Source organism: Cyclopterus lumpus, chromosome 5 (assembly GCF_009769545.1).
Source record: "Cyclopterus lumpus isolate fCycLum1 chromosome 5, fCycLum1.pri, whole genome shotgun sequence".
In the NCBI taxonomy this organism is placed as follows: Eukaryota; Metazoa; Chordata; class Actinopteri; order Perciformes; family Cyclopteridae; genus Cyclopterus; species Cyclopterus lumpus.
The window spans coordinates 5,466,835-5,478,604 of record NC_046970.1 but is presented as its reverse complement, the minus strand read 5'-3'; the positions used below and the strand labels follow the sequence as shown (position 1 = coordinate 5,478,604).

At 39.4% G+C, this 11,770-nt stretch overlaps 2 protein-coding genes across 3 annotated transcripts; one reads left to right on the top strand and one right to left on the bottom strand.

The window, feature by feature from the left end:
• The first annotated feature begins 984 nt into the window (after positions 1-984).
• On the top strand, positions 985-3,592 carry thoc7 (THO complex 7). The gene is made up of 8 exons (XM_034531952.1): positions 985-1,096; positions 1,330-1,450; positions 1,551-1,678; positions 1,902-1,988; positions 2,867-2,924; positions 3,037-3,103; positions 3,200-3,269; positions 3,410-3,592. Exons 1-8 carry the CDS (start codon positions 1,078-1,080, stop codon positions 3,469-3,471), a joined length of 612 nt encoding a protein of 203 aa, XP_034387843.1. The 5' UTR covers positions 985-1,077; the 3' UTR covers positions 3,472-3,592.
• An 882-nt stretch (positions 3,593-4,474) lies between these two features.
• LOC117730325 (interferon-induced GTP-binding protein Mx-like) lies at positions 4,475-11,078 on the bottom strand. Of its 2 annotated transcripts, none has more exons than XM_034531949.1 (12): positions 10,756-11,078; positions 9,072-9,209; positions 8,787-8,941; positions 8,491-8,629; positions 6,849-7,047; positions 6,653-6,731; positions 6,439-6,561; positions 6,198-6,339; positions 5,968-6,126; positions 5,747-5,823; positions 5,424-5,660; positions 4,475-5,312 (listed from the first exon to the last, which is right to left on the bottom strand). In XM_034531949.1, exons 1-12 carry the CDS (start codon positions 10,940-10,942, stop codon positions 5,088-5,090), a joined length of 1,860 nt encoding a protein of 619 aa, XP_034387840.1. In that variant the 5' UTR covers positions 10,943-11,078; the 3' UTR covers positions 4,475-5,087. The 2 variants fall into 2 exon arrangements, with proteins under 2 accessions (XP_034387840.1, XP_034387842.1); XM_034531951.1 differs by lacking the exon at positions 10,756-11,078 and adding an exon at positions 9,953-10,464.
• Between the last annotated feature and the right edge of the window lie 692 nt (positions 11,079-11,770).

Sequence of the window (11,770 nt, the reverse complement as noted above, 5' to 3'; positions counted from 1 at the left end):
GGAAATATGTTCCATTTGAAATTGCTTCAGGTGAGATTTTTGTTTTTGTTTGTGCAAATGTATTTTTGTTTTTTTGTAACTGGACCTTCTCCATGTTTTGTTTTATTTTAAGAACAGCTGACTGTATAGTTGTCATTCAATACACCTGGCAATAGTATGTTGCCATGGCCTCAAATGTCAATTAAGTTGTTCTTTCGACTGTTGAAGAATTTAAATGAATTTATGTCTGCAGATTCATTGTATACTGTACATGTATGTGAAATAAAGGGAATGGAGGAGTTGCACACAACTACAGAAATGGAAACTAATTGTGGATAATAAAAAACCCCGCTCTGGAACACTTCAGAATACACAAAAGAACTAATAATAGTAATAGTAAATGCTCTCATCGTGTCATCAGTTGTACCACACGTTGAATGTGAGTTAATGCTAATTCTAAAATCAGGCTTTCACGTTACAAATGTGGTCCTGTTCCAAGAAGGATTCACATAAAGATAACAAATACAGACCCTTTTTTAATAAAAGGTTTCACTTTGACCCTCCACAATTTACATTTTGTCCTTGTTTTGTTTTTTGTACTCATCATGTCCTCTTCTATGCAGCTTTGGGTTGTATCTTGATTTAGACAATATACTTATTTTTGAATGGGATAATGACTTATAGTATTTATAATGGCAGGGATACATGCTATCGAGCTGTCAGAAGTGTGAAACACTTAGAGAAATGCAATGGGATGGTAGATTTAAGATAATCTTAAGGTTTGAGGAAGGAAAACAAAAAGCTTTGTTTGAGTTTTAAATAAAACATTTTAAAAAGCTTAATGAAGATAATCCAGTTCCAATTTGGTTTATGTGTTACTTGTTTTTCTCCTGTGGCGCCACGGGGCAGTGTCGGCTTCCTCGAGCAGAGTAGTTGGCGGTAATATACCTTTAACGATAGTTTCCACCTGCTTTTAAACAAAACGAAGAAGAAGAAGAAGAAGAAATCTGTGGCCAATCACTGCCGTCCTTTCTCGGAGTCCGGGCGAGCTTCTTTGTTCACTTCCTGTTGTTCAATAAAGTGTGTTTAGCTACGGACATGGGAGCTGTTACAGATGGTAAGTAAGGCTTTACTCATTTGATTTCAGCACTCGGGTAAAACCCACAAGTAGAACTCTTAAAGCATTCATGTGTACGCCAACGAACTGACTTTACACGTCGAAACAGCTTCCTTTCAAAACGACTAAATATACAGCAGCCATGATAGCTACCGTTTGCTAACGGTTAGCTCAGCGGCTTCTGAATTTACCGGATGTAGCTATCTGAAAGGTTGATTTCGCTCATATTCTAGACGAGGTTATTCGGAAACGTCTTCTCATCGACGGGGACGGAGCTGGAGATGACCGCCGTATCAACGTGTTGCTAAAGAGTTTCACCAAATGGTGTAACTCGCCCGGGACCCCAGAGGAAGGGTAAGTGAGCTCTGTCTTTCGACTTGGTCCCCAATAATTTAAATACAAGTGTGTTAAAGAACTTGCTTTGAGTCTTAAACCGTTTTGTAATTCTGTTCAGGTTCACCCAGTATCAGAGGATGATGGGCATACTGGCCCAGTGTGAATTCTCCATGGGGAAGACATTGATGGTTTATGACATGAATCTTCGCGAAATGGAGAATTATGAGAAAATCTACACTAATATAGGTAGAAAATACGAATTTTCCACGACATTGACCCCATTGTTATTTAGGGGGCACACAAGTGGTGGACAACTACACATTATTTTGTATAACATACTCATGTTCCTGCGTTTCATATATTCAATCTTTGTGATATCTGTCAGAAATAGACCACCAGTCCCCACAAAACAATGTATGTGTTACAAAGGTGTTACAATAATCTTATCTCCACCATGTCTACATTGTAGAACAAAACATCACGTCTGCACACGACAAGATAGCAGAATGCAAAAAAGAAATCCAGAGGGCCAAGAGAATACGGAAAAATCGCCAAGGTAAGAACATGTGCAATTATTTTTTTCAGTCACAACACAAGTAGTACTTCTCTCCATGTACTACTTGTGTTGTTGTGACTGAAAAAAAATACTAATTACATTCTCAGCTTCTCCAATGCAAGGATTTGCTCCTTTTCGCTGTTTTATATTATTGTGAACTGAATGCAGTACTTCACCACTCTGAGTAAGTATGTCATCGTTGGTACATTTTATTTGAGATACAACTGCAATCTCTGCTGTAATTCATGAAGCAAAAGGAATTGGACAATTTAAATGGAGGCCATCGTTTTTCTTTTTGTTCTTTTTATACACAAGTATACTTTAGAAGAATGTCGCCATGGATGGCTGCGGTGTGTTGGTGCACGTTGCTTTTGAATAAAGTACTGTTATCTGTTTGTTTACCAAATAAATGTATCTATTATTGCACTATGTTTATTGTTTTTATTATACATGTATTTGTATTGTTTTATTCTGACTGGAGTCAAATTCGTATATGCAACAGACTTGGACAATAAATGATTTTGATTCTGAAGAATTGATGGCAATATAGGCTGTTAGAATAATGTGGATTATTATTATTATTATTTTAAATTTTACGATTATTTTAGTTGGTTTGTATTCCTGCTTGTAATAATAATAATAATTTCTATTTGTGTTGCACTTTATATTTAGCAATCTCAAAGTGCTACAGAGCAGAAAGTTAAAACAAGAACATTTTAAGATACATTTAAAAGCACAGCCTATAGAGGATATTTTAGCAGTAAGCTTTCTTAAAAAGGTGAGTTTTCAGGTCACGTTTAAAAGCCTCTGCAGTCTGTGGGGCCCTCAGATGGTCGGGGAGGGTGTCTCACATTTAATTTTTTTCCTTGTCATTGCAGAGTACGATGCTTTAGCTAAGGTTATCCAGCAACACCCTGACCGACATGAAACCCTAAAGTAAGGCAGCCTCATTAGTTTAATTATGAGTTATTCTGCTTTCTGTAATGGAGCAATTATGACTTTCATGATAATCAGATGATGTGCTTAATGCTGGTTTCATCACTTGCAGGCAGTTGGAGGCGCTTGACAAAGAACTCCAGCAATTGTCTCGCACCAAGGAGAACGTAGATGCAAAGGTAAGGCCAATTACATTGATCATTTCTTCTATTCTAACCTCTGTCTTCAATCATTAAGACATTTGAGTTTATTTTTCTCCCGTCTGTCCCACACAGCTTGAGTTAAGGAAGAAGCAGTTCCATGTGCTCCTCAGTACCATACAGGAACTACAGCAGACCCTTGAGAGTGAGTAAACATGGACATGTAATTGTTTGTGCTTTTAAATGACCATGGGCCATTTTATTGATCGGGCCATTCCTTTTCCTCTTCTGTCCAGTTTTGAAAAAGTAGAGGTACCTACTTATAATATGTTTTATTGCTTCTAGATGATGAGAAATCAGACAATGACGAGAACAATCAGGAGAGCCCAGCACTGAATGGTGAATGAACATGTAGAGATCCTGGCTGAAGTGAACCACTTTGAAATAATTTTGTTTTGGGCGTTGAATCTTTTTTGTATGTATTTTTGAATAAAGTAAGCTTGTTCACATCAAGTTTTTATCAAATTGGTGAATTGTCTGTCCCTAAATGGATTTTTCTAGTCTTTTGACCCCTAAAAGCACTGTGGCACTTTGTCATTCACACCCATACTCTGATGAAGGGGGCTACCACCTGCCCATCAGGACTATTCAAACCATCCATGCACTGCAGGCACAGCCTACGGGAGCCTTTTGGGCTCGCGGAATGCACTGTATGCAAGAGACATGCATCAGAGATATAAATAACACAGGAGTCTAAGTTATTGACTAAGAAAAGCATTCATCAATTGTTATCGTGGAAAAAAAGTGTATAATCATCACAGGTGGGCAGTAGTTGGACTGAATGAGCTTTTATATTTCCATCACTGATGCAGACACTTCATTGCACAGAGAGGAAGGCCTATTGATGACTTGGATATCTGTTAAGTTCCAGAATTATCAAGGCATAATTACAACTTGTGCTTTTATTTGCTGTTTTCTCAAAAGCCACTAGGGGGACATGACGTGAGCAAGTTTGATCAACTAAGTTTACCACATCAGCAAGAACCAAAACACAGTACCGGGCATGATGAGACAAATGTGTTTAAGTATTTTAGTTAGACTCATGGGAAGGATATATGTAGTGTTCTATTTAATCAGGTCCCATGCCAGCCTATCTTAACATGCTCTGCTCCTGATCTGGCCAGTACATGGACAGATCAGGACTGTCGTAATTCTCATTTTGATCATTGTAGTGGTGGCATCATAGTAATTGTAGTAGATCCATTATGTTGTATACTCTTTTTACGTCACTAATTGCTCATGTCAAGAATATGTAACACCAAAATAAAAAATGATAATGCTTATTTTCAGAGAACAGATTGTTGGATTCATGAGTAAGTGCCAGATGGAATAGCCAAATTAGACAATCGATTAAAGTGAAATTGTTTCTTTATTTAATCAAAGATATTTGCCCAGTATGAAAAAGATGCACTTGGAGAAACAATAACTACCCATTTGATTAAAGTGGTTCAGCCATTAATAGGAAACCACTACAAAGCATTCACACTGGACTTCTCAGAAACATGGTTTAAACAATGGGCTCCTATGATCTATTTTTAATGTATGAAATAACAGGCATTGTATTTTACTTTCCCTCGGAATGCCAGCAGAAGTACATATTACAGTACATTTAAGACCACTCATCCCTCGCTGATATAGAACTGTTCAGACCTAAATGTAACATCGAAAGTAAACGTGTCCATTTTACATAACAAAATCAAATGCCATAGCAATACATTCACATTTGTACTATATTTGACAAATAAAAGCAGTACAGCAGACTCGTGCTATATTTAAAAATACGTCAGAAAGTTAGCATTGCACTGGTTCCTCTAAAAAAAAAAAAAAGAAAAGGTTCCTCTAAAAAGATTTTAAATGCCACAGACTTTTTGTCAGGCATCTGAAAACCCATTTATAATGCCTACAATACCTACACCAATGACCTTGACGCTGCAGTTCACAGTGTGCCTATGCCTGATCTCGGCTAGAACTCCACCAGGAATGTGCGGGCCTTCATGAGGCGTTTAAAGCGACTCTGCAAAGCATTCCTCTTGGTGCCAGTGTCGAAGTCCTCCTTCAGCAAGAACTCAAAACTCTCCTTGTCCTGAATGATCTGCAGCATCTCCCTCTCCAGCTGGGCAGCAGACTCCTGCAACACCTGGTAGCGGATCACCAGTGGGATCTGGTCCGCCAGACGCTGGCCGGCAATCTGGAAGAGGGAAAAGAAAGAAAAGTTTGACAAACGACGGCAGAACAAGGGTCGGAACATTTCTGTCATTGTTTTTGTTTAGGAATCATTGGTCTACATTGAAAAACATACTTTGTAATATGATTGAAGGTGCAACATCAGCTCCTGAATTGTTGCACTATTATCCATGCTGTACACAATACTCCTCAGGTCTTCTTCCTCATCAACAACCTCTTCCCTCTTCCTGTCACTCAAGCTGTTGCTGTAGGTCCTGTCCTGAGAGTACACAAGCAGCTCCATCTTGAACTGGGTTCTCAGCATGGATTCAGCAGTGGACTCTTTTTCTTGCTTGATGGCTTCGATCTTTGTCTAGAAAATAAGATTCGGGTCAGTCTGAACTCGGCCAGAAAAATTACGCAAAATTTAATTTTGAGACACTCATAGAAGACGGATACCTTGGCTGTTTTAATAAGGTTAGGAAATCCAATGAAGCTACTTTGGGCCAGCTGAATGAACACCTTCCTAACCGCGTCTGGAAGAACCAGAGATACAAGAAGATAAAGCAGCTTGATCTCCACTGAGCACCTCACTACTGGCTGTACAGTATCAAGAGAAAACTTGAATATTAAAGAAAAACACATTGTCATGTACTCAATCATACACCTCCTATTCTCACCGCTTATATCCTTGAGTTTCTTGACAGCCGGTTCTTCCAGCTGTTTGATCTGCTCCTTGACCATAACCTCAAAGGTCTTGTAGTTGATGAAGCCCGGCAGTTCTCTTCCACGGTACTTATCTTCATATCCCTCCACCTCTCTCTCAATCTTCTTGTTAACTGCAACACACACAACATATTTCAGAGTCCTGCTGATGGGCAATTACAGACCAGACCAAACTGATACATACAGTTATGTCCCGAGTGGTCCAGTTGGGCATTCCACTTCCCAAACTCTTTTCTGAGTATAGAAAAGACATTGAACTTGTCTCCACACTTGAGCTCCTCTCCTGTCGTCAGACTGATGGCATCGTGTGTGAATGCGGTCACTTTCTGCAGCACACACAAGTAAAAACAAAAACAAATTCATACACAGTGGTGAGCATTTGTCTTTGGAGCCAGGTGAGCGTTATGAAGAGTGAGGGAGCTCACGTCAATGAGGAAGAAGACTCTCTCCGCTGCGTCAGCTGGGGGTCCACAGCCATATCTGTCCAGCTCTGCTTGAGTCTGTGCAAGTTTCTCCTCTATCTGCTCTTCCAGTCGAGGCAGAGATCTCTGCAAATCGAACATGGGTGAAAACTTTAACAACTAAAGTAAGCGAGGTAACGCACAGCCCGCTGTGCATTTATCCGCCGCAAGTACTCACCTCGATGTGAAGCACCAGCTCAAGTGTGAGTTTCTCAGCCAGTTTAGGAATACCAGCATGGCCATCATTGTAGAGAGTGCTTCAGCGAAAGGAAAAAAATGCTATTGAGTTTTCTATAATATATGTAAAATGAAAATCACAGCACATTCGCCATGGAAAGATGTGTTACGATAGGCCCAACAAAGAATGAACATACTTGAAGTGCAGATGATCGTTGAAGAAGGCTTTTTCTCTTTCTGTCGCTTCCGTAAGAGACACCCTCTCTGTGATCTCCTTCTGACCCCTGCACCTGACGATCATGTAGCCCTTCTTCAGGTGGATGACCTCATTATGGACAATTTCAACTACCGACTCTTCCGTGCCTTTGTCCACCAGGTCAGGCTTGGTCAAGATACCTGAGCGAGAGAGAGAGAGAGAGAGAAAGGCAATGTAGCGAACAGGATGATAAACTGAAATGTCAATGACACCAATAACCTTCGTCCAGAGACTGCCCTCGGGAACCTATAGTTCACTTAATGGTTGAAACTCTCGACCCGGAAATACTCGAGCAGATAAGACTCTTGACACTCAGAGGTCGAGTCTACCATGTTTAAAGATCCCACCTTTCTAAATATTTACAACATTCCTGAGGGACACAGCGACACATCCAATTAATAAACAAATTTACTTGATATGCTAGTCACGTATATATATATATATATTTCTTTAAATAAAATCTAATTTAGAGGTTTTTATTTGGGAGCCAATGCAATTATTTGAGTTTCCTGCCATATAAACTGGATGTTGATTGCAACTTTTATCTCAACCACAGCACAGGACACCAGAAGGTGCTGGAATGTTGAGTTAAATTCGATCCATTAATTTATTTATTATGCATACAGTTACACGTGTATATCTACATCGGTCTCTCTGTATCATGATAACAATGTCTTTACCATGTTGTGTAATTGTTTAATTAATGCTGTCTTTAATTCATCAGGTTTTATTATCAAACTGTTTGGTAACGTTCGATAGCTGAGATAGCCCAGTGATCAAATATGGAGGAATTAAATAGATTAGGTAAGTAACTAGTATTAATTCTTCAAATAAGGTTAATTAAAATGGGAATGGTAGATAAAGATAAAGCAAGTTGACGCCAGAGGACCCTTCTAGTCTCATCTCTTCTACACTGCACACTGAAGGATATCAAAGTGGAATCAACTGCCAGTGAGAGATGGAAGAACATGATTTCCCACACTGCATACAGCTTTACCTACCATCTGCCCATCAGAACCATCTGGGGAAAACAATATTATTTCATGGAAATGAGTTTGATGTTTATAGGCCAAATATGTTTAAGCCAGATAATAAAATAATCTTAGATAGAAATATCTTAGACATTTAATTTCAATTGGAACAAATATAACATGTCTACACAATTCCCTGATGGTTAGTCAAATAAATATTTAATTTACTAAGAACTTGATCATTTGATTTGTGTGGGAATTAAACAATAGTTCCCTGTATATCTTGAAAAGAACTCCGTAGCAACACTGAGATTAGTATTGAATTGATTAAATTTCACATTTTGAAGTGTTCCCTATCTTTCCGAAATCGGGTTAAATTTTGTTAGTGAAACTAATGGTGTCTTATGGCTGAACACATCATTCTTTTACATTAATGTGTGGGTTTATTAATAGTAATTTAATTAATTTATAATCATTACCTATCTTTTTATAAATGTATTATTATTTATGAAATCTGCTGCCAGCAACAACACCACAGCAAAGAGACAGTGAACTAACTAAAAGTCAAGTAACTGGTCCAAGTGGTCCTCTTCTAGAATCACCCTTATTTACCCAAAGTCCGGTCTCCATTAGGATCCACCTCCTGCGCCATCTTCAGAGCCTCTGTGGTTGCTATGTCCACGTTGGATGGAACAACTACCAAGCTGATGGTCTCTTGTTTTGTGATAAACTTTTGGATCAGTCTTTTTATCTGAAAGTATTAATTCCAGTTGTTATGAAGTTATAAATCATAGAACTACACAATCACTACCACATATCTCAGTGTCTTTACCTTTCAACTTTCTACTAAATAAATGTTCCCTGTGAAACTGTTGACAGTGTGTTTCGGGGGCCCTGAACTAGAATACCTGCTCTCCAATGTTCTCCGGTTGTCCCTTTACAGCCACCCTGGTGATGCCGGGCAGGTCAATGAGCGTCAGGTCTGGAACATTAGGAGAGGCGATCTCTAGACTGATGAGGTCATCACTGATCCCGACCCCGACCCCAGCCAATTTGACCTGAGCTGGAGAGAGAGGACAACGATGTTTGACAATTACAAGGATAAAATGTTGATCACTGAAACCTAAAAAAAATCAGTAGTTCCACCAATACTTATCTTTTATAGTAGCATTACATAACTGTGTATACTGTACCTTCTCTAATCATCCTATCCACATCGGCAGGGTCTTCTATCTCTTCTTCATGGTCCTGGTAGCTTATCTTCCCGTACCACTCCTCTCCTTCTCTCCTTCTCTTCATCTTCAGTTCGAGAGGACATCTTGTCACAATGCCTGAATTAGTGATGATGATGAGGGGGACAATGAAACCCAGTGTGCTTGATGAAATCATAACAATGAAACTGTCTTCATTAAAGTGGGAAATTATATCTACTGACTGAAAATGTAAGCCGTTAATCTCATTTGTATGATTTGTTTTATATAGATTTTAATTCAGTCACTCAGCCATTGAGGAGGCACTTGGATGCAGCTAGAGGGGGCTATAACACCAGGCTTGGCACCCCAAGTGGGCGGTTCCCAATGATGTAGTTGGGTAATATTTCCTACAAGTTGGTTCTTTTCAAGCTTACTGAGCCCTTAACTGAACACTCCCTCTCAGGAAACAAGGAAAAGAAAGATGTCCCAGCTGAACTCAAACCAGGGATGTTGTGGTCCAAGGTCAGCCAAACACTGCGTTCTTGGCTTTTTTAAATAAAATAAATATCATTATAAAAACAGAAATTATCTTTCCAGCTTGTTGTGGTTCTTGTGCCCGACGACCAAAGTCAATGACTGCAGATTAAGAATGAAATCTAATACTCATGGTCTTTTTTCTTTCATTCTAACAATTGCACTTTTCCTTTTGAGTTATTACATCACTCCCAAAACAAAGGGGTTCAAGCTTTATTTTGCTGTAAAAGGGTTTGTTAAGATCAGCGATAACAGAGCAAAACAGACATACATATATTGAGTTATTTTAGAATCTAAATGTTGAGAAATGCACATAATATTATTGAATGTCAGAGAGTTTAACTTACCACTGCCTCTTGGCAGAGCCACGCCTGACAGCGCCTCCAACACTGAGCTCTTCCCTGAGCTTTTGGTGATTTTAATTGGAGCCCCTCTGTCAGACATTGAGGAGGCACTTGGATGCAGCTAAGAGGGGGCTATGACACCCGGCTTTGCGCCCACATTGGTTCCCAATGATGTAGTTGGGTGTAATATTTCCTACAAGTTGGTTCTTTTTAAGCATACCGTACCCTTAGCTGAACACTCCCTCAGGGCTGTTGTGGTCCATGGTACGCCATGGGCAAACCCTGCTCTCTTTCATTTCTAAAGCAAACAACACCTATTGAGTTTTCCATCTCCCAGTTGACAATGGAGACATGCTCCGAGTTGTTTTGTAGCATTCTTGATGCATTGTGCTTGTGTTGTAGTGTTGGCATGATGCCTTCATTCAAACCTGCTGCACCACACATGCAGGTATTGACATTTCCATCTTCCAGTTGACAATGGATTTCTCCATTGTCAACTGGAAAATGGAAATATCAAATGTAAATTTCTTTTTTAGAATGTTTTTTTCATTACTAAAAACATTATAAAAACAGAAATCATCTTTCCAGCTTTTTGTGGTTCTTGTGCCCAGTGGCCAAAGTCAATGACTGCAGATTTAAAATGACGTATTTAAAATACTGATGATGTTTTTACGGTTTACCTATCTATTCTTTTATTTATTTTCATTCTAACAATTTCACATTGTGTATCGTAAGGCAACACGCAACCTATATTTAAAGTTGTGCATCCATCCTTTTGAGTTATTACATCACTCAGTTTAACTTACCACTGCCTCTTGGCAGAGCCACGCCTGACAGCGCCTCCAACACGGAGCTCTTCCCCGAGCTTTGGTCTCCTATCACGGCGATAGCAGGCAGCGCCAAGTCCTTCTCTACCCCCAGAGAGCGAAGAGAGTCAATGAGGTCGATGCAGGGACGCACCTTCTCCTCGTACTGTTGGTTCAGGGTGTTCATGAGGACGACTGCTGGAATCCTGGGAAGAAACGGAGTTAAGAAAAGGAATTAAAAAAGCAGCTGCTCGGATGCAGAATCTGAAGTGCGACTGACTTCCACCGCGGAAACTACAGGAGGCAGGAGAGGAGAGGAAAGGGATGTTACACTAGGTTTCGTTTCTTTGACTTTCGTTTCTTTTTCTGGTGAACAGAGAGTCATCTACACCAGAGGAATACTCACACAACATATGCGTGACAATAAGTGCTAAACATATTAGGCTATGATGCAGTCATATAAAGGATCACATTCTGGGGTAATCTTTAGAAAGTATATATATTGGACTAGTTTGAATTTAAATTTCGAGGTACTTTTACTCTGATGTCTCTGATGTGGGCCTTAGTACAGTTAATCTGCATGTATGATACGCCTTTTGGAATAGAACATTCTGAAAATCACAATGTTCATTTTAATTCATGTCTACTGTCATACATTTACTCATGAATTCATGAAAATGTGAAGTCTGAGTTTTTTTCTTCTATTTCATTATTATTATTGCAAGATAACTCATACGAGTGAAAGACTATGACCATACATTTCTTGTACATTTCTTCATCAAAATAATGCTGCTCTTTGATTGTCTATTTGTTGTTTGTATCTGTCAATGTGACAAAAATGCCTGTATTTGGTTAGTGTACATGTTTCATACTGTACAGCAGTGGTCACCAAATCAAAGTCCAGGAGCTGGCTTACTGACAGACAGCTCACAGACCGCCTCAGTCACAGCCATCACACTGACTTGAGTCACATGACTTCTGATGGCATTGTGATGGGACACAGAGCTCAACTGCC